The following is a 22,208-nucleotide window of genomic DNA, read 5'->3' as shown; positions in this document are numbered from 1 at the left end:
TGGTTTTCCAAACAAAGGGAGGAAGTGTGGCGAATGAAAGCAGTGGCAGCGTCCAAGACCTAATGCAGAGCTCTGGCACACACCGCCTCCCCCGCCTCCACCCCCAGCCCTATGCAAAGACAGGAAGACTGAGCCCCATCTCACTGGTCCCGGGGCCAGCCTCGGTGGCCTGCACCACACCGTCCGCATACCCAGAATGGAGGCTGGGGTCAGGGCAGTGCGAGGACCCCGAGCGCGCGGCCACCATGCTGAGCGAGAAGAGGAGCTGGCAAACTATGGCTCCCGGCCACAGACGGCCTGCTGCCTGTTTTTGTAAATAAAGTTTTATCGGTACACGTGTACCCTGTCCAGAGCTGGGTCGTGCTTCCGTGGCAGCGCTGTGACAGAGGCCAGATGGCCCACAGAGACTAAAATATTTACTATCTGGTCCTTCACAGAAAATGTGTGCTGACCCTTACAATAGGTAATGGATTTCAAGGTTGAAGAAGGGGGAAAAAACTGGGGTCTTTTACAATCCTCAAGGTAAGATAAAACAGGACTACATCTACTTTCTGATTTTTAACCTCAAATCTCTCCAATAAGACAAATGAAGCAAAAATTAACCCCAGTGACGATAAGAAAACTGAAGTCATTTATTGGAGCCATGAGATTTCCCACTGAGGATGAACAGAATGAGCGCCGGCCAGGGGTCAGCAACCCCGAGCTCTGGTTCTCCCACCACGACGCCATGCGGCCAGTCTCAGAGCCCTGGTTTTCCTGACTACTGGTCTTGCACAAAATGACCTTTCCTCATCATAACCCAACAGCCAGCATTCACATCCAGCTGGCTGGCCCCAGAGTCTCTCCTTGTGGATCATCTCCCTGGTCTCCTCGCCACAGTGCTGGCGAATGCCAGCACAGAACATTCTGGGGACTCAATTCCAGCCCTTGGTTCTTTCAGCAGGTTCATGCTGTGTGACTTTCTCCTTTGCAGTGAATTTCTCTAGGGTCATCTCGGGAAGGGGATCTACCTTGAATGGCTATGGTCGGGGTGGGGTGGGGGGTAAGAGAGGTGACTGTGCCTCCAGCTGCTAAACCTTCGGAGCCCCGCTGCGAGAGATTCTTTGTATGTGCCTGTGTCCATATAACCAGGCACCTTTTCAGGGACACAGGAGAAAGCATGCGCAGGGCTCAGTCCACCTGGCAGTGCATCCAGCCACTGGGTCCCAGCACCCTGGGCAGAGGGTGCGCTAAGCACCGGAGACATAGGAACAAGCAGTGGACCTCCCTGAAAGAGTCCCAGGCTGGTTGGAGAGACCCAGGTTTCACTATTTCCACGGCAGCGCCCCAACAGAGGCACGGAACCAGGCGCCCCAGGGAGCAAGAGGGCAGCAATGGCAGAAACATCACATTTACGCAGGACCTGGAAGGAAGAACAGGTGTCCTCTGGCAGAGAAGAAACAGAAGGGCTTCTGCGCTGAGAGACTGGCCCCTACGCTGTAGAGGCAGTGTGACCACGGTGCTGGAGGGCCATAGGCACAGGTCGGAGACCCTGGGGCTGGGACCTCCAGGCTGAGAAGCGGGGTCATTAGCCTTTAGGAGCTCGTGCATGAGTGTGGCAATCAGATCTAGGTCTTGGGAATTACTTATCTGTTCCTTTCCTTTCCAAAGATGTTTCTATGGTGTCTCTCAAGTTAGAAATCAAGACTTGTGGCCACTGGAAAACTGAGTTCATGGCTATCTGGGGTGCTAACTACATACGGAGTATGCACCTGCTCTCCCCACTAAGCTATGCTTTGGCCCTGAATAGCTAGCCTTCTTTAATGTTGGTGAAGGACCTGGGACCCAGGGGAAGGTTTCCAATACCCAGTCCTAGCCATGTGGGCTTCTGGCCAGGATCCAGAGAGCAAACCTCGCTCTCCCCGACCATATACTCAGTGCAGTAGAGAACAACTCTGCGGGCAAGCAGGAGGGGTAGAGACTGACCCAGAATCCAGAACCACACCAATCCCTAGGAACACCTAACCTTGCCAAGAGAACCAAATCCCCACTCCCCACCCCCCACCCCCAACCAAAAGATTGCGTTTTGCTCTGAAAATGGATAGTGCTGCAAAGATGCATCCTACTCCTGCCCGCCAGCCTCCACACCACCTCTCACCGGCGCTCAGGCTCCGCTGTTAATCACAACGGCACAGGGAAGGCGAGGTGCATATTAAAAAGGCACTGCCTCATCCGCCCAGAGAATTCCTGTTCTACTTTAAGCTCTCCAGACACACGCACGCACACAGCCTTCATCCCACTACCCCTTCGCACCCCGACAGACAATCCACAAAGTAAGGATCTCATCATATCCAACTAGGAAGGGAAGACACGGGGCTCTGGAAGCCACACATCCAGAATGCCAGAATTCATCTCCTCATGTCCACCGAGCAGAAGAGGGCTGAGCTGGGAACAGGAAAGTCGGCCACGGTTTTCCCTTTGGTTTGCAGCTCCCTGGACGACTGGGTGGTCTCATGCCTCCTCCTACTCCCCGAAGGGAGCAGCTTGGGGAATGGCCCAAGATATCATCTTCCTTCCTCAGCTAAGGAGAAGCAACAGGATGGGGCAAGGGAAAGAACCAGGACCCTGGGAAGAAATGGGTTTAGGAAGCCTGCCCAGAGTCACGTGGAGAACCTCAACAGAAGCATAAAGGGGCAGCTGAGTGTGTGTGTGTGTTGGGGCGTGGGGGTGGAAGAGCCCCAGAGTCATGGCCACCATCTGCAGTCCCCCCACCCCCGCCATACTTACTCACCTCGCCTGTAAAATGGGATAGCCCACCTCCCAGAGAGCTGAAGGACTGAGATACTGAGAGTCAAGTACTTAGTCCAGTGCTGGGAACTGACCCTCACCAAAGGAGGTGGCTTAGACCTTCCCCACCTCAAGGAATCCTTAGGGAGCCCCCTCCTTCTTTGACTCAGCTTTCCTAGGACCCCCATCCCAGGGTGCTGCCTCGTGGCCTGACAACAGTCTCGGGCTAGAAGCACAGTCCTCATGCAGCCTGCCTGATGCTGAGTGCTCCTCAGCAAACTCTGTGGGAGTCATCTGGCCCTTGAAGGGGTCGCTTACTTCTTCTGCCCCAAAAGTCTTTGATGCCCCAGGGGACAGGAGCCGGGTCTCTCCTGTTTACCACCGCACCTCCCGTGCCCGCCCCTAATGGGGATACATGTCAGAGATGGGCAGATTAAGGCCCAGAAAGGCAAAGCCACTGCCCTAGGATGGACTGCACGTCTCCAAACTCTTAGAGCCTTTTCATAACTGCAGAGTAAGTTTCTTGGGACCAGATACTATAATTACTCTGAGGAAGAGGTACTTCATCAGATCCACATTTTGGGTGTATGTTTTTTGACCTTGGGACAAGGATAGGGCAAGACTTAGTCAAAGTCTCCTTGAATAAAAGTGACCCAAGACTGAAGAGGCTTCTAGAAGGGGAGGGGAGAACTGTGCAGTCTACAGAAGAGGCCACGTAGATGTGCTGGAGGTGCAGAGGCTGGATCTAAGAGCGACAGTTCTGGCCCCTGTCCTGGGGATCAAGAGCTGGTCCAGTAACGGTGTGAAGGTAGCAGGGGTTAGATGACAAAGAACTGTGAGTGTCTTACCAAGAACCTGGACTTTATTTCTCTAATGCAAGGACATCATCAATAGGAAGAATACTCGGCGGAGGGCAATCAGCCACCTGGCTGGCCTGCAGTTAGCCCAGGCTGGGGTCAGCCCCGTGGACTGTGAACACCTGCAGACAGGTTCTGTCTGGCCTCCCGACCCTGGGAGGCCAGCAGGGCTGGGCAGAAAGCTGTCACTCGAATGTGTACTGAAGGAACAGATGACTAAACGCACTGATCGCCAGCCCCTGGGAAGGAGAGCTTGTGCGAATTTCTGATCTGCCTTTCATTCTGACCACATTTCCAAATTCCTAGCTGGTGAAGCAGGTAGAAGCTGTTCCTATTTTACAGATGGGGAGCCAACACTCAAATGATACCCAGGTGAGGCCCACCAGTAACAGAACTCAGGATGCCAGGCAAAGACCCAGCCCCTGGGCAGGAGAGTTGACATTAACTCACAATAAGGAGCTCATATTAATGAGCCTGGCAGGAACAGAATCAGAAGCTCCTGGACATGCAACCTGCTTCCCTGCCTCTACCTCCCCTGCACACTCCCCCTGGGTGGACCAGGGAACAAGCAGTTAAGAGTCAGGTTAGGGCAGGATTAAGTGAGATAACACATTAAAGGGACCAAGCAGGGCCTGGTGCTTAGTAAGTGCCTACTACGTCTGTCTAACTGAAGGGCTAAGTACTAAAAAGCCAATCTGTCTCGAAAATATCCAGAACCTCTCCCACACATCACTGCCACCAAGGCTGTGCTGAGGCCCTAAGAAGACTCTCTTCCTGGAAGAGAACACTCACAGTGGCCCTTGCCCTTGGATGAGCTGCAAGACAGAGCTCCACCCTGACCCCCGGCTCTAAGAACAGCCCCAGGACATTCCTACATGTGTCCACAACACAGAAACCCAAGTGTTTAGCCACCCCAGGCACCAGGTAGGGCTTCATGGGCCTCATGTCATGGCCTCCTCACAAGTGCCCAAGAGTTTGGGGCTATCTTCACCCCCAACTGTCAGGTGAAGCAATGAAGTTCAGATCGGTTAGCTGACTTTCTCAAGGCAACCCACGTGCCAGCCCAGGTTGTGTGACCTCGGGGCCTCCAGGAAGGATGGAAAGCCTTCAGGGAGGGTGAGGGGCGGATGGCGGATGAGCTTCTGGGGGCCCAGGTGCTCGGCTTCTGACTGATCATCAACATGGATCCTGAAGCCGATGGGTCAAGTTTCCATGGCAGTAATAAACCATCGCCGAACACGGGTGTGTGTCTCCCTGGGAGGCATTGTGGTTTGCTGAATGAGTGCTCCTCAGCACAGCTGCGGACCAGTGCCCAGAGAGGTCGGGTAACCTCCCCGGAACACAGGGTCAGGAAGTGGCACTGGGGGGTGGGGAGGTCCTTGCTCCAAAGCCCCCCCATACAGCCACCGCGCCTTGTGTTGCCCTCCCCCGAGGTGTCCATAGGAGGCCTCTTTCAGGGCCAGTGCTCTGCTACTCCCCATCCCTGCACTGCATACAGAGCTGATGTGGTGCCCCCCCCCCCCCCCGTCAGGGAGCCCCTGGGGTAGCCCAGCACCCAGCCTGGCGGTGACACTTCATAAAAGCTCTGGCCCCCGGCCATACTCTTGCCAAGTGTAACCCCGCATTTTAGTATTATCAAAAGACAGGGGCTTGCTGAATAGCAAGTGGGCCTAGCCCAGGGGTTTCATTTATCCCAAGGCCTTCATCTGGGGGAGGGAGCTGGTCCGGGGAACATCAGCTGAGGAGTTCATTTAGGCAGAAACAGGACATGAGCCCAAAACCCACACTGTGGATCTGCTGCTGTATATCAGCTCTTAGAAGAGCACCTCACAATTAGCACTCAGCGAGATGTGAGAAAGCCCTCTGACCCCAGCCCAGCCCCCTGGCCCAGCCCAGACTCCCCAAAGGGCAGTTTCCTTTCAGCGTGGTGTGATCTTATTCAGGGGGGTCTATTCTGAGCCACATAATGCCAAGGCATGTTATTATAGGATTCCGCTGGAATTCTCTTCCTCCAACCTCTTCTGCTACAAGGGCTGAGGAATTTGACCTTTTTTTTTTTTAAAGGAAAAAAACCTCAGCATGATTTGCACAGAAGGTGGAAGCAGAAACACAGGAGGGTCTACCCCCTCAGCCAACTATGAAGAAACAAAACAAAAACACAGGGGGCTCCTCCACCCTCGTGAAAGGCAGGAGGATCTTGGCAGGGGGTGGCAGGGGGAGGGTGGGGATGGACACGGCAGCGGTGCTGGGACAGGGGACAACACAGCAGAGCGGCTCCCAGACACAGGAGAAAGTCGAAATCTAAGAGAAACCCCAAGTAAAAACCTAGGACTAAAGGGGAAAAGGGTGAATCAGCCCAAGCCTTTAACACACGAGAGGTGAAGGGGCTGCTGACACCAATCCTTGAGGATGGGATCCATAAAAGTCAGAGATCCGAGTCGGCTTACAGCTCAGGAGGAGAGAGGGGCGCACTGGGGTCTCCAGGGCTTAAAGCAGCAGCAGTAAGAACTAGTCTGAGCCTCCCAGCTCCCAGAGTCCTTCCGGAAGACACTGCCAAGGGAGCAGAGACCTGGGGCGGCGGCGGGGGGGGGTCCTCGGTGGGGAGGCAGAGGTGCCCAGCAGCTCCGCGTTAGGGGGCGGTCGAGGCCCGCGGAGTGGCCGGGTGCTTTGTTACCGAGCAAATCTCCCAGGCACTGACTGCTGATGCATAGCTAACAGGGCGGCAGACATTGATTTATGTTCAACTTTCCATTTCATCAGCGAGAGTTACGGCGCGACACGCGGAGTTCAGGATTTTCGGAGGGGCGGAGAGGCGGCTCGAGTGTGCAGACACAAACATGCCCGCACGCGTGCCCACGGGCACACGCGCCGCTCAAGGCCGCAACTTTGTTTTCCCTTTCAGGAGGGAGGGCGAGGGGGCCGGCAGCCTGGCACGTCGGGAGTAACCTTTTGTGGGCCGTTGCTAGGAGCCCCGGCAGGGTCATCTGCCGCTGGGCAGACGTTAGGCACCAGGCTGGCTGCCGGGCGGGGCGGGAACACAGCCTGACCTTTGTGGAGGTGGTGTTGGCGAGAAGAAAAGGCTTTTTTTCCCCTTCCTTCTCTCCTGCCCTGGTCTTCCCACATAGGTCGGGCAATTGTCGGGGGCCGGGGGGGCAGGGGGGGGGCCTGTGTGTGGGTCCACAGCCCAGGCGACAGTTTCCCAGCAGCCAGGGGTTTCAACAGCCCTCTAAGGCACCTAAGGCCCAGAGAGGGGAGGATGGCTCTGCAAGGACACACAGCAGTTTGGCAACGGGGCTGGACTCAAACCAGGACGCCCAACACCCAGGGCAGCGGGCTTCAGGCTTAAAGCGCTGCTGGCTTGCTCGCAGTAGCCAGGGGAGGGGCTGCTGCGGTGCTGTGGGCACCACGTTGGCTTGGAACAGGTGGGGCTGGGGTGGGAGCAGCCTGGGGCCCAGCAGTTGGGGTGCCCCGCCTCCTGTCTAATCCTTCTCAGCGGGGGTGACCCTGCCTTCTGTCAGTCTGGAGGCCGACAGCAGGGTGAGGGGCGGGGAGGAGGGCGTGCTTCTGTCCCCTGAAGGAACTGGCACACTCCCTCCCCCCGACACGGCATCTCTGTCCTCCTCTCCCACAGACCAGCCCCTCTACCAGAACCCCTCCTGCCCGCAGCAATGGAGCCAGGGCAAGGGGCGCGGGGGCCAGAGCGTGGGGCCCAGAAAGGGAGGGGATTTGCTCCCCCACAGAAAGGTGTTCATCAAGAAGCTCTAGAGTCTACCACCTGGTCCAGGCCCGTCTTCCCTGAGCAACTCTCTGGCCAATGTGAGCATCAGTTTCTTCATCCGGAGTGGGAATGCCGTTAGCTCTCAGGCCGACCTCACGGGGTCAAATGGAATCACACACGGGGATACCTTTTCTAATCTAGAGAGTGTTCCACCAACAACTACAAGAGGAGGTCAGACAATTCCACTTTAGGACCTGAGGGCACTGGCTGGGAGCCTCAAGGGGCAAGGGGGCAGCCACAGGACCACATGTAGGGCCCCCTCCCTTGGAAAGCAAAAGGTCTGACAGGGTAGGAGGCACCTGACATCCTCTCACTACCCCAGTCCAATATAAGCCAGAACCCTGGGCATCCTCCCAGCTCTGCTTCCTCCCGGCTCCCACATCCAGTAAGGGGCTGTGAGCTCAGGGCAGGGAGGTGCAGGCCACTGCACTTAGTCATCACTGCCGCCCAGGGCTTGGCCACCCCCCACCCAGGGGACCACAGCCTGGAATCCACACTTCCACAATGGCAGCCTGCCATAAGCCCAGCCCCTCCAGGCTGCTGGGGGTCTTCCTGGAAGCGGGTCACTCCCCTTAGGAACCTTCCATGGCTCCCCTGTCTTTGAGTTCAAGTCTCTATCCAGGCCTCCTGCCATCCCAAGCTTGCCCCTTTCACACCCACATCCTGGCCTACTGCCCCCTCTCTCTCCCCACTCACTGGCAACTGCCTCCTGCTCAGGCCTCACTCCTCTATGCCAGCCCCTGAGGGAAGTTTCCCAGATGGACCCCAGGTTAGGCCAGATGCTCCTTCGCCTGTCCCCGTGGCACTGGACCCTCAGTGTAATCACTCCCTGCCTCCTCCACCAGATAGTGAGCCCCTCGAGGGCAGGTCCAGGGCTGCCTCTTTCATCTTCGGTGCTCACCAAGGCTGCGTGATTGGGAGGCCACTGTGGCCTTAGAGACCACGTCTGGCCAACGGGCTAAGGGATGACCAGCAAGTCGGCCGGGCCTCACACGGTTTAGGTCCCAGCCTCAGATTGACCATCCACCAAATGCGGACCCATGCCCTTCTCCCCATCAAATCCTCCCTTTGCAGCAGGCTTTGAAAACCACACAAACAAGATGGTTAGCTTCTTCCCAAGCCTCTCCTAGTCCCGCCCTGGCCCTAGTCAGCAGAGAGGTCTTTCCTGCCGCTGCAGCTTTCTGGCAGGAGGAATGGCAGCTCACCGTGTTGCTGCCTGCTTCCCGCCGGAGAGGAAGGCAGGAAATGGACAGCACTCGGCCCAGCTCCTGAGAACTGCCTGAGCTGCTGCCACTGGCAAGCCCGCATTTACTGGGCTTTGATCCTCCCTGGAAACACACCATCCCACCCCAAGGCGCTTAGTCCCCAGGGCCCTCTACTGGGCATCAAGTCTCTACTTGGTTACACTGGTGCCAAGGAGCTCACTACTTTGTTAAGTTGGCAAGTGGTAGAACTGTCTTCCATACTCAAATTGGCCTCCCTCTTCTTTTCTCTGAAGGATCTGAGATCTAAGGGCTGAAGCCTTGCACAGGCAGGTCTGAGTATCTTTTTTTTTTTAAGATTTCTTCTTCTTTTTTTTTAAAGATTTTATTTATTTATTTAAGAGAGAGAATGAGATAGAAAGAGCGGAGGGTCAGAGGGAGAAGCAGACTCCCTGCCGAGCAGGGAGCCCGATGTGGGACTCGATCCAGGGACTCCAGGATCATGACCTGAGCTGAAGGCAGCTGCTTAACCAACTGAGCCACCCAGGCGCCCGATTTCTTTTCTTCTTTAAGTAATCTCTACATCCAACGTGGGGCTCAAACTCACAACCCCGAGATCAAGAGTCACACACTCTTCTGACTGAGGCAGCCAGGCGCCCCTGGTCTGAGTATCTTCTATATGGCCGAACTTCAGATACTTCAAGTCAGTCATCAGAGCCCTCCTGGGGCTCCTCTCCCAGAGAAACCCCAGTTACTTCTGCGGGAAATGAGGAGAGTACCCCCTATAATCTCAAGAGGAAAGGTCCAAGGTCATGTGTATCTATCTCTCCCTCTTATTTTTGGATCATTTCTAAGGTTTCTGGACTATGCACATCATATGCTTCTCTCCCCTCCCCCACAACTGATGGGGAGGGTTCTCTGGAGGCAGACCTCAGAGGTGGGTGGACTCGGCTAGCACTAGGCTAGCATGAACGAGAACTCACCGGAATGGGGGGACATGTCAACCCCAATTGTGCCCCCCTACAATGGAAAGTATCTGGGCATGTTAAGAGCAGAATGTGATGAGCTTCTGGCAAAGGGAGCTAGATTCTCCCAAGACTATCCTTTCCAGAGAAGGCTATCTTTAGCCCTTTGACGTCTGCTGGGTCTCAGCAATACCAGTCTCCATCCTCAGTGCAGTCGGCCCCCAGGTTCTGGCCACCACAGAGCTGACGGAGCAGGCGCACAGTGAATTGTTCTGGAACACAGACCTGGCTGAGGCATTATCCAGACCAGGGTGCTCCAGTGGCTCCCACTACCTCCGGATGGAGCCCACAGTCCTCCAAAAGGTCCAGCAAACACTGCCAGCAAACCCTCCAGCCCCGTCTCCTACTGAGCACCTACCTATCATCCACCTCACTGGGACACCATCCCAGACCGTGTTGCCCCCAGGAAGCCCCTGGGCAGGCAGGCCCCCCCATTTCTTGCCACAGGGCATGGGTTACCCATCAAGTCTCTCTGGTAGGCTGGGTGCTCCTGGGGGCAGACTACGGTTGATCAGTTCTGGCCTAAAGTCAAGCCCCCTGCCCTCACAGAGGGTGCTGATCACTATCACCAACCACAGTGCCATCTGCCTCTGGGCCTCCACTCTGCATCTATATATGAAGCCTGGACTCGATCAGGCATGGCAAATACAGAGGTCACATACCACCACTTACATCCCCGTGTTCATGAAAGACGTCGCCCATCAGCGTCTGCTGAGCCCGCACACGGCTTCAGAATCATTCTCAACAGCGTTCCAGCAGCCACCACCAACCCATCAGGGCTGGCGTCTGAACAGAAACGTTGCCTGCTTTTGAGAGAAGATGGCTAGAGTTTCTCTTTCTCCCTCCATCATTTCCCTCCTTTGCTCTTGTTCTCTATTCTCTCTCTAGACAATCAGATGTGTAGCTGACCGCTGTGGAAGAACACTGGGATCCAGGACCAGCAAGCCTGGGCTGAGATTCCGGTTACAGCCCACAGCTGATAACTCCGCGCAGGTCATTCACCTTTCCCAGTCTCACTCTCCCAATCAGCCATGGCCCCTCTGCAGAAGCACTGTGATCAAAATGAAAGTAAGTTGCAGGTCTAAAAACACTACATAACTGAAAACAATCACTGGAATTTAAAACAAAACAAGAACAAAAACAGCCTGTACTCAGTGCTCCCTTCTTCGTGACCCCTGCCCTCCTGCCATTCCCCAGCTCTAGACTTAGAAATCCTCATTGGAGGGTGCCTCCCTTATAACTACCTTAGGGCCAAGGAGCTGGGGGCCCACCCACACCAGCAGGCCTGGCCAAAACTAAGCTGAGTCTGCCAGATGTGCAGCCCAACTGACTTGAGCTGCATGGGGAATAAAAAAAATGCCACTGCTTGCTTATGTAAAATCCATCTGGATCCAAAGCAGAAAATCCAAGTTGGAAAGGTCCTCCGAGAACATCTGGTCCACCCTGCTTCATCTCCTAGTGAGGAAACTGGGGCCCAGAGATGGGGAGCAACTTGCCCAAGGTCACTCAGCAAGTACATGGACAAGCAGGGGACGAGAACAGGTGTCCTCAGGCTATCGTCTTCTGTATCCTTCCCCACTCCAGAACACACCCCTGGACCCTCCAAGCCTGGTCAGAATGAGGACCTAGAGCTTTGGGGCTGGCTGGGCTCCACTCCTGGTAACGTGAGCAACACCAATCAACTCAGTTCAAACATTTGCTGGGTCCCTAGTGCATGCCAGATGCTGGGGATGCCAAGATGAAGGCCGTCTTTTTACAAGGAACGCACAGAAGTAGAATGTCCTTCCTAAGTTCTACCATAAGCCCAAGAACCCCCAAATACTCCCCAATATTGTGAGGTATGGTCAGGCTGGGTCCTAAACCACCTCTCTGCAAGCCCTCAACTTGCTACCAGACACATCTCATGACACAGGACCAGGGTTCTGTCTACCTTAGACACCTCAACACCAAATAAGAAAAAGCCAACAGACGGAACCTAACGTGTGGATGGCCACACCTTCTGACCCCAGGAGTAGCCTTGCAGCCTGGCAGTCTAAGGAAGTAAGCCCACCGTGTTCCTTTCTGAGGCGCTGGGATGGGGGGTAGACAGCTGCTCCCTCCCACCCACCCTGGAGGCCCCAGTGGCTTCGAAATTTAGCACCAACTGGGGGCGGAGTCCTGATGTGAAAACTGGGCCGGCCACCGTGTGACGGGATCTGGTCAAAGCTGGGTCAGCCAACCCAGGCTGGCTGTCTTGGTGCAAAGATCCCCCCCCCCCCCCCCCCCCCGCCACAGAGTTGCCCGCCCGGACTGTGGCCAAGCAGGGGAAGAAGTGCAATTGTTGGCAGCAGATAAAACCCGATAGCATCTCTATTTCCCTTCTAATATCGGAGTGGCCGCCTGCAAGATGAGTGAGGGGCAGGGCCAGCAATCAATAGCTAATATTCCCATCGTGAGCTGGCCTACTCCGGAAATGGGCAGTTACTACCTCCTTCCAGAGAGATACCCTTTCCCCTCAGCAGTGACCCAGCCTGAGTAGGTCAGCATCACAGCCAGGAAGCACCCTATCCGCCTTCATCTTCATCTGACTGATTAGAAAACGATGTCCTCACCTGAGGAGGGCGTGGAGGGGGACAAAGTCAGCCAAAGTCACCGAGGAAGCAGGAAGCAGACAGTCCGGGGCACACGGGTCCCTGCTCCATGTCTACCCCCCGCCCCAACTCTTGGTGGCTCATCCTGACTGGGGTTCAGAAAAGACCTCCACTCAAGAGGGTCCAAAAGTTACCTCTGTTTGATGGTGGCTGGAAGTGGCCAAATAAGGACAGGAATCAGTCTGGGCTTTCTGACCACACACCCTTGAACGTCACAGGGGAGGGCCCGAGAAGTATGTCTGGAATTAGGCCTTAACCATGGACAATTATACCAAAGTGGGAAGTTAAGAGCTGCCCACATATCAGGCAGACCTTGCCTTGCCCCAGACTCAGGCCAAAATAGAAGTTAACGAACGACCTATTTAAAAAATACAGCTGGCTATTATCTACCTCTTCCCACCACAGCGGCCTGCACCAGGCACTCAGATGCCAGCAAGTAGCCTCACCAGGCATGCACACAGGTGGAGCCTGGTACCCAGGGCTTTGTCCACCAGGCAGGAAAGCCACAACTGCACTGTATCCAGGGTGCCCATGGCATCGTGGAGGAAGATGTATAAGCCTGGGAAGGAAGGCCCAAGCAGAGAGAACACCTGTGGGAAAGACAAGCAACTAGGTATAGAACACCTGTCTACAGTGGCCAGGAAGATGGCTGCCCCTTGGCATGGATGACTATCTCAGACAGTGGCCCCTGGGCTTCCCCTGCGGGGAAAGAGCAGAAGCCTATCTGGCTCCTTTCTTTCTTTTGGTTTCCAAGGGTCTGAATGTCTCATTCTCTTCCAAGCCTGATCCCTCTTCCCGATGCCTTACCTCAAGCCAAGCCCTGAGCAATGCCTGGTCTGGTCTAACCAAGAGCCTACACACCCCATTTCCGAGGCTGTACCCCTTTCCGCCCCAGGGCAAGGCTCCAGTTTGGGTGTCAGGCTAGGAATGTATACAGATATATGTGTGGCCATCCAAAGCCCTCAAACGCCATCCCTACACCCCTCTCACTCGCCCCCACTGCCGTCGCAGTGGTGGGCAACCTGCTCTTTCTGGTTTTGGGGAACGCCCAAATTTCACTGATTCCCTCCTTGGTTAGTAAGCAGCACGTCCAAACCCTTCTCTCCTGGGAGTCAAGATCAACCGAAATGTGAAATCTTACAAGGTAGAAGTGTCACCTAAGTCATCTCCCACCCAGGGAGAAAATCCCCTTAACATCTCTAAGAGGGGTTTGTCCCCCTTTTGCTTAGATGTCTTAGTAACAGGAAGCCCCTGCCTCCCGCAGTCTGCGTCTCACTGCTGGACACACAAGGTGTGAAATTCTGGCTTACACCAAGCAGAAGTCTCCTTGGACTTTGTCTCAGTGCTCCCAGTTTTGAATTCTCGGGCTTCACAGAGAGATCTTGGCCGCCTTTTCTATACAAAGTGCTAGCCTTTCAACGGGGTGGGGAACACAGGCAGGTCCTCAAATCCTGCCGCAGACAGGTTTGAAGGAATGAAACGTTACACTCAAAGAAGCTCCTTCCAGCCCTGCATGCTGATACCTCTCTGAGATGGCATTCCCCAGTCTCAGCCTGGTTAAAACCGAATGAGCCCTTCCTGCCCCCCCCACCAATGCAGGGTACCGCGGAGATAGGAGGAGGCACAGAGGGGCCGGCAGCCACACCCAACCCTGACAGAAGACAAAGCCCCCAGAGGCCGACACAAGGTGTCTTTTGGAGAAGACCGGGCTCTCACCCCACGTGGGACCTGCCCCTGCCTTTGGCGGGCGGAGTGTGGGCGCAGATGCTCGTGGGATGCCGACTGTGATCACACTCGGAAAAAATCAAGTGGTTAACCAGAGGGGAAGGATTCCGAGACCTGCCAGGATGGCGGGTTTTTTGGTTTTTTTTAGATTACGCCTAAGGTTTGTAGTTTGGACAGGCAAAGTAAACAGTGACGAAGACAGCAGCAACAAAACAGAAACAAAGAACAGTTTACTTGTTTAAAAAAAAAAAAGCCTTTTGTTATAAAAGACAGCTTCCCACGCGTGGCCTTGGAAGCAGTCCCATGGCCTCCCCAACCAGGGGTGGGCTGTGTGGTGCCTTCAAAGCTGGTATGAAGAAAACCAGCTCGGGCAGAAGTGACACAGCACGTGCGGAGGCGAGTGGGGGCTGCCCTCCACCTCTTTTCTCCCCTCCTCAGGTTTTGGAAGGGGTGGAGAAAGGGACGGGAGGGGTTGGAACCAGCATAAAGCAACTGTATTTAGACCATGGCAAACTGAGCTACTACTTACTTCTCTCTCCCTCCCTCCCGCCTGCCTGGGCCTGGCCTGGAGCGAAAGGAGCAGGGGACCGAGGGGGCCAGCACGTACCTGAAAGAAACCCGGCGGGATGGGGCCTCCCGGCATCCCATCGTTGGGGGGAATGTTGCCAAGCACGGGGCTCGGGGCGGCTGCCGCACTCTGTGGAGACAAGGACGGGGAGAGTGAGAGGCTGCACCCACCCTAAGAGACCCGGAGCTTCCGACCCCTGGCCCCCAGTTCTCCCTGTCTCCCCGCATCCTCCACAGACCCTCCTCAAACACCACCTTCCCAGGTGTGCCTCTCACTGGGCAAGTGAGGAACTCTCCGAGCCTCTGTTTTCTCATCTCTAAAATGGGAGAACATCCACCGCTTCACACATGCATTGCAGAGCACAGCACACGGTGGCTGTTGCTAACGTATGGATGTCCTACCTTAGCCTCTCAGCTGCTTTATGAAGCCCCTGCCAGGCAGCCGAGCTCCTTTATAAATGTCTGTGCCCTCTCCAAGAAGCTGCATGCTGCATGGAGAGCAGACCAATCACTATCCACAACTTAATGAATGAACAAACAGCCCCGTTGGGAAACATCCCTGGAGAGGTCGAAGGAGGGCAGGGGCCTTTTGGGCCCCATCACGGTCCTGGGTACCACAGGAGATAAGGTGGGCCGCACAGTGGGGGGACTGGAGGCACTTTTCTTCTTAAATGCTGCTATTCCGGCATTTACCTGGTACATCTGCCTCGGCAAATGCCTCCCGAGGGGTGAACAGACGTCGTTCTCCCCAGCCTGGCCTCCTTCCAGACAATCTGTGTCCCACCTGCCATGTGGTCAGCATGTCTGAGCCAGGGCCCGCACGCACACAGGCAGGGTGAGGCTGATGGGGCAAGTTACGTGCCCCCCTCCCGGGCTGGTGCCCTGCACACACGCCCCTCCCCGCCCAGGCACTCCTCCTGCAGGACCCCCCACTCCCGCCTCAGTGTCACCAACCTCACACACATCCCCTACTGAGAATTTGAGATTCAATCACCAATCGCCTCCCAGGGGTCTGACCGGGGTTCTCCGGGACAAGAGTGAGCCCCCTGGGGTCAGGAAACAGAACGCCTCTTTTTCTCTTACAAACGCAGCAGAATTCACTTCTTCCCTTTCCTCAGCCAGGAAATAGGAACCGGAACTCCTAACTTCCAACTTTGATAGAAGGAAATGAGGTAATGTGTGAATCCCATGGACACACGACCCGCAGCAAGATGAACCCCTGGGGTCCATGCATCTGGACTCCAGTGCTGTTACTTGTACTAGCAACAGAGGGCCGTGGGCAAGCCGCTTGGCCGTCCCGCGCCAGTTTCCTGTACGAAGTGGGGATTGCTGTTGTCCTGCCTGCTCATCAGGGTTGTGGAGGATTATGGGACAGGATGGGCTGTGTTTGTGAACTGGGAAAGCTTGGTAATCTGGAAGCAAGGAGGGCTCAATATGGGCAGGCACTGGGTGTCTTAACAGACCCAGCTAAAGAGACTGGGGTGGGGATGGGCTGGTCACACTAGCCCAGCATCTCAAAATGCTTCTGCCTACCGACAGGCAACCCTCTCTGTAATTAAAGAGATTCCGCCAACCATCCTGTCATGTGTTACAAGCATCCCCAAACATCATGAATGAGGTCTTCCCACCTTCCCGGGTGAGAGCCCCACTCAGGAGGAGGAGGGGCCAGCCTGCCTCTGCTAGCCCCCTCCCCTCACCCCAGCATCATCTGGGTAAGGGCTGCCTGGGGGAGTATGCCAGGCTATCCATTAGCTGCACTGTTTGTCTGTGGTTGGTGGTTCTGTGGAACTGCAACTTTTCAGGATTTACAGCCAACAATCATTCCTCGGAAGCAGGGGCAGGAAAGTTTGAAAGAAAAATCAGAGTGAGGTAAACAGGCACCCACATCTTCAAGTTCCGTCAGAGACCAGTCTTACATTTAACTCTTTAATCTTTCAGGAACTTACTTTGGTACAGAATATAGATTTTACTCCGAAGGCAGTGGCCTCAGTACGACTTTGCCCCACTCATTTGAAAATCGGAGGCAAAATCCTTACAAAGGCTTGGGTCTGTTTCTGCGCTTTTAAATTCTGTCCTACATCTCTATCATTCCATCGCCATGATTGGAGTTTCACCGTGGATCTCACTTTCTCCTCCAATTCTTCAGTGGAAGTTTTCTGGCTCATTTTCACCTACCTATCCCTCCAAACATCAGATCATTTATAAAAGTCACCCTCCTACCGAAAAAAAAAAGTTCATATACGTGTAACACACACAAATAGACACACATCGATGCATACGTGTACAGTATATGTACATATACGTGTATGTACAAATCTGGAGGAGAAATGCCATCTTTCTCAAACAGAGGTGACCTCCCAGGACATGGTCTTTCCCCAGTTACTCACACCTCCGTGCAAGTCGCAGTTGAGGGGGGGAGGGGGGGGCGCGCCAACAACAATAATTAGCAGGTAGGCGGGAGTGGGCGACATGGGGAAAACCAAAACCTGGTATTGCTAAAACTAAATGTTTTATTCAACAAATGTGGCACCGACTTATTTGTGGGACGAGGACGGGAAGATGGAGCTTCTGACTGGGGAGGCCCTGGGTGGTGTGCCTGGCAGGAGCCATGGGCCTGATGCCAGAAACAGGTTGGGTCCTCCCGGCCACCCCCCTGCCCTATCTATCCCTGAACCCCCAGGTGGCCTCTGAGATGGACACAAGCACCCCCACCTGACAGACGGAGACACAAAGGTCTGTGTGAGAACGGGCTCAAGACAGCCCTCTCCCCATTTGTCCTCCTCTGTCTGAATCTACTCCTCTCCAGCCTTCAACCCAGAACCATGCTCTGTTTTTACAGAAAGATCTGGAAAGTCTCACCAACTTGATTCTTTAAATTAGCACTTATCATTTAGTATACAACACAGCAAAGGAAAAAGAAAATTAGCCACTGTGTTTTGTTAAAGAATGTCAAGAGCACTTTCCCTTCTCATTACATGGCCAAAGAAAACATGAGTTTTTAATGAGTCTAATATTATATAGAGGTAACATTATTTAACCAATTTAATTAACAGGCATTACATCGGTGTTTGCTACCTTGGTAGTTACAAAATGGTACCTCTCTGGTATTCAGACCTATTTTTTGGATCACTACCTTTTGAAATGGGTCTATGCTGGCCACTTGCAGATCTACTTTTATGGGAAGATGTTCATGTCCCTTGCTATTTGTACATTTGACTCTTTCCTTGGTGATCTGTAAGAGCTCTTTATATTTTAAGGATATCACATAAGGATATCTTAGAATTTAAAAAAAAAAAAAAAAACAAAAACTTTTAAATGGAAATTTGAACCCAGGAGCATGACTTTCAAGGCTCCCTCCCTCCGAGATCTCATTTCCCTACAAAATCTGAAGTGAGTCCATGGTTCTAGGAACTGTGGGTGGGTGGATGGTCCATGGTCCTTTGAGTGTCAGGGCTGGGATAACTGTGGTTCCAGAACATGGATGGTGCAATTCTCTGACATCTGGGTGGAGGACAGATTTCTGCTAGCCTCCAGTGAAAAGGAAGCCATGTTGGCAGTGATTAAGGTAGCAGGAAGTCGAGGAGACAACTTTTATCATTCAAAGCCTCATCCAGCAGCAAAAATAAGCAAAATAATTAACCTGAGTTATGATGGTTACTGCTATTCTTTGATTATGAGGGAAATATGTGCTCATAAGGGAAAACTTGAAAAGGACAGAAAAGTATGAAGAAGCAAATGAGAAGCAGCAATGAACAAAAGGGTTAAGTGCTAACTGTGGTTCACAAAACCCAATCCACCAGACCCCCTTCTCCCACCCCCACACCTGCCAGCAGGGGCTGTTTTACCCATCTCTGAGATGTGAGGCATACAGCAGGTGTTCAATAAATGATTATGACTTTTATTATTCAAAGACCTGCTCAAACCTGGCCTTCTGGAGCCAGGCCTTTCTGGATTGCTAGGAATTGGCCTCTCCCTGCGGTTTCCAGCTTTGAGTTAGAGCTCCATTAAGGCACTCAGCAAAGCGTCTCATGTGAGTTTTCTCTAAAAACACAAAACCCAAACCGAAAAGCCCCTGACGTTCACCGAGGCCTACAGCTGTCGGGGCTGTGGTGGGTGCAGGGGATGGAACCCTCCCACTGGAGCAGGGCAGTAAAGAACACTGGATTCTGAAGCCAGAGACCTCCCTGTGGGCCCTTGCTGGGAGCCTCAGTTTCCCCCCACATCCAATGGCAGGGTTAGATAGGACAATCTCTGGGGTCCTTCTTCTAAGCTGCTCTTCCCAGCCCAGTCCACACACTCAGGGGGCAGGGACTGGAAAGGGCAGTTCATGCATGAACAGGAGGACAGTCCTCTTTCCAGAGGACTCTGAATTTTAACTCTTCTCTGTTCACTACAGAACACTTAAAGAGATCAAAGATTAAAAACCACCCAGAAACCTTTTTGTTATCAGAGACATCTGAGCTCGCCCCACCCGGGCCCTCCTCACCCACATTTATCTATATATGCATACACACATGGACTAAAAAAAGCAGAATCAAATCAGGCATGCAGTTTGGTAACTCATGCATTTTTTAAAAAACTAACTTAAAATTCTTTTCTAAATAGAAAACAGGCCTTGCACCGGGTGGCGTGGCCCACTACAGCCAGCTGCCTCCTCTAAGACTCGGGGGTCACAGTCAATGTGCAAAGCTCAAGGTGCCTTCAGACAAGTGCTCGAAGCTCTTCAAGGTCCCCAGCCAAGTACTGTATTTTTGTTTGTGGCCTGGAAGCCTTCCAAGGAGGACCGATCCCACAACCTTCTCCCTAAAGAGTAGGGCTTCTTTATGATCCCATGGTGGTTACACAGCCAGCCGGGTCCAGGGCTCACTGCAACGCCTCAGCCTGCCCATGTGCTCCAGACCCAGGCCGGCTGGTCTCACACATGCCCTCCAAAGACAGGCGTCCCGCACTAGCAGATCTGCTTTTCAGTAGTGACCCTCACCCCCTTGCCAGTGCTGAGCATCCCAATGCACCTTCGACTAACCCACCCAACACCCATAGAGTACAAACTCATGTGGCAAGTCCCAGACGTGGTGCTGGGCCCTTTCCTCGCTCCGTAGCAAGAAGTCCCCTGTGGCTCCAGGAACAGCAGGGTCAGTGCAGAGGAACCAGAAGACAAACTCCCAGGAGCCTCCCATCTCGTATCTCCCAGTATGTTGTAGTAGGTGATAAGTGCTAACGCTTCCTTCCAGAAGTGTGGGTCTGGGGGATGCTCCCTGCAAGGTATTCTCTTCCAGCCCCGACCTTGAGAACCCCAGTTATCCTCACTCAAAAACTAGCATGCCCCCCCTTGCACCCATTTTCACGCTCTCTTTTTTTTTTTTAAGATTTTATTTATTTGAGAGAGAGAGCAGAGGCAGAAGTGAAAGAGAGCAGAGTGAGAGGCAGAGGCAGAAGCAGACTCCCTACTGAGCACGGAGCCCGATGCGGAACTCGATCCCAGGACCCTGGAATCATGACCTGAGCCAAAGGCAGACACTTAACCGACTGAGCCACCCAGGCGTCCCCCATTTTCACTCTTTTAAAATGATCCTCGGGGCACTTGGGTGGCTGTCGGTTAATCGTCTGACTCTTGGTTTCGGCTCAAGTCATCTCGGGGTTCTGAGATCAAGTCCCGCGTCAGGCTCCACGCTCAGTAGAGTCTGCTTGGATTTCTCTCTCCCTCTTCCTCGGCCCCTCCCACTCATGCATGTTCTCTCGTAAATAAATAAATAATCTTTAAAATAAATAAAAATAGAAATAAAACTGGTCCTTTGCACACAAAGCCCCTAGAAAATGGAATAAAACCAAATGCGCAGAGTGAACCACAAGGCTCCGGCCAGCTTGGCCAACCTCTCCTTATTTACAAGGCTGCAAAATGGAACTCTGTTCTGCAATTCCCCTCCCTCCTCGCCCCACCCCAATACTCAGGCCTCGGCATGTAGCAGCATAGAGCCCACACACAAAGCCACCAAGTACAGCTTTTCTCAACTGAAACTCAACACAGGCCATGTGGCCAAGCACGCAGGACGCCACAGGGTGTGTGGCATATGGCTGGGTGCACGCAGCTGGGAAAGAGAGGTCACTTAGAGGAGTGAAGGCAGCCACCTCCCTAAGAAGGGTAAGTGAGAAGCGAAGGTCTTTGTGGGACGCTTGTGTCCGGGTAAGGAGGGATGCTTGCATGGGTATCATCAAGACAGAGGCTTCAGCAATCTGTGCAAGATACTGGAGTGACCTGGGTCCCTCTGGGCTGAGCTTCCTAGTGGAAATGTTCACCTTAGCACGATAGATGAGCCAAAGATGTTGACGAGGGAGTGGGGAGAATGTCATCACCCAGACAGAAAGGCCAAGACAGAGAGAAGTGAGGGCAAAAAAGGGAAAGGTACAGGAAGAGGCCTCTTGGTTCTATGCACAGACCACAGAAGAGAATCGGTTCTGGAGAATAGGGGCTCTAATTCTGCAGCTTGGAGAAAACACAGAGCTGTTGCTACGTGAAGAGACAGAACCAGCTGGCATTAAAAATAGGTTCAGATGACACATGGGAGTGAATGACACAGGATCCCTGCCTCCAAATAGCCAGGGGGCTGTCACATGAAAGGAGGAGTGGACCTGCTCTCTTGGTGCCAAGGGATGGCTCTGGGTCCAGCAGTAGATGCACCCAGCTACAAAAAGCTTTTCCAGATCCGAGCATCAGAGTGAGCTGCCTCGGGGAGCGGTGCACTTGGGGTGGCTCACAGCTGGGACACAGCAAGAGCGTACTACAGATCTGAAGATGTGGGCTTGAACTCTGCTCTCCAACTCAGAGCCATGCCGACTGTCTCAGCCTCAGTTTCCCCTCTGTTACCTACCACTGCCTGTTGTTGCATGGGGATTATTAGGATAGAAGAGCCCTCAAGTGAGGGCTCCCCCTCTGGCTACTAACCACCGTGTGACCTGGGCGAGCCTTCCTGCCCCTGGCCTCTGCTCAGCTCCAAACGAGGCAGCTGAGGTCCTGCAGTTTCATGAAACAGTGGGCATCTCACTGAGCTCTCAGCTGAGCAACCGGAAAAGAGGCCACGTGTAGGCAGAAAAGGCCCTGATCTGCCACAGCCAGACCATCAGGCCCAAGGGAGAGCTGTCCTGACACCGGAGCTTGTTCCCAAGTCTCCTGGGTGAGGGGGTCAATGCCAGGACCTGGAGAAGGACGCAGAAAGAAGCAACTGCCTTTCATCCTGACCCCAGAGATCAGGAGAGAGGACGGTGTGACTGACTCTTCAACATCCCCGACACGGAGTCGTTTCTGTTTACCAGTAAGGAAACTGAGGCACAGAGAAGCACATGATCATGAGTGGCTCTAACTTTAGTCTCACTATCCCTCCACCCCCTCCCCCAGAAATCCAAAGACAGTCTCCCCACTGACCCTGCAGGAGAGTTCTGTATGCTTTTTGACACTTATGAAAAGAAACAGCAGATCATTACAAACATGAGGCAAGCACAATGCACTCTCTGCATTTGGGATCATCTATGTGTTTTGCTCTTCCCCCTAAATAGACTGACCTAACCCTGCTCCTTCCAGCAAATAGCTGACGGAGTTGGCCTTCAGCAAGGGGTGTGGTGAGGGTGTGTGTGCGTGTGTTGGCCTTCAGCAAGGGGTGTGGTGT

At 53.8% G+C, this 22,208-nt stretch overlaps 1 protein-coding gene across 11 annotated transcripts in view; it reads right to left on the bottom strand.

Moving 5' to 3' along the window:
* The window catches only part of SSBP3 (single stranded DNA binding protein 3), a 163,024-nt gene that overhangs the window by 33,520 nt on the left and 107,296 nt on the right, over nt 1-22,208 (bottom strand). For 10 of the 11 annotated variants that reach the window (XM_064589088.1, XM_064589081.1, XM_064589080.1 and 7 more), the window contains one exon: nt 14,591-14,680. The exons of the other annotated variant lie outside the window; for it this stretch is intronic. In XM_064589088.1, the coding sequence (XP_064445158.1) occupies nt 14,591-14,680 (90 nt within the window). The remainder of the gene's footprint in view (nt 1-14,590; nt 14,681-22,208) is intronic. 11 annotated transcript variants of the gene reach the window in all.

Source organism: Mirounga angustirostris, unplaced genomic scaffold, assembly GCF_029215605.1.
Source record: "Mirounga angustirostris isolate CCGP_5_RB_7025 unplaced genomic scaffold, mMirAng1.0.hap1 SCAF_4, whole genome shotgun sequence".
Lineage (NCBI taxonomy): Eukaryota > Metazoa > Chordata > Mammalia > Carnivora > Phocidae > Mirounga > Mirounga angustirostris.
This window is presented reverse-complemented; position numbering and strand designations above follow the sequence as displayed.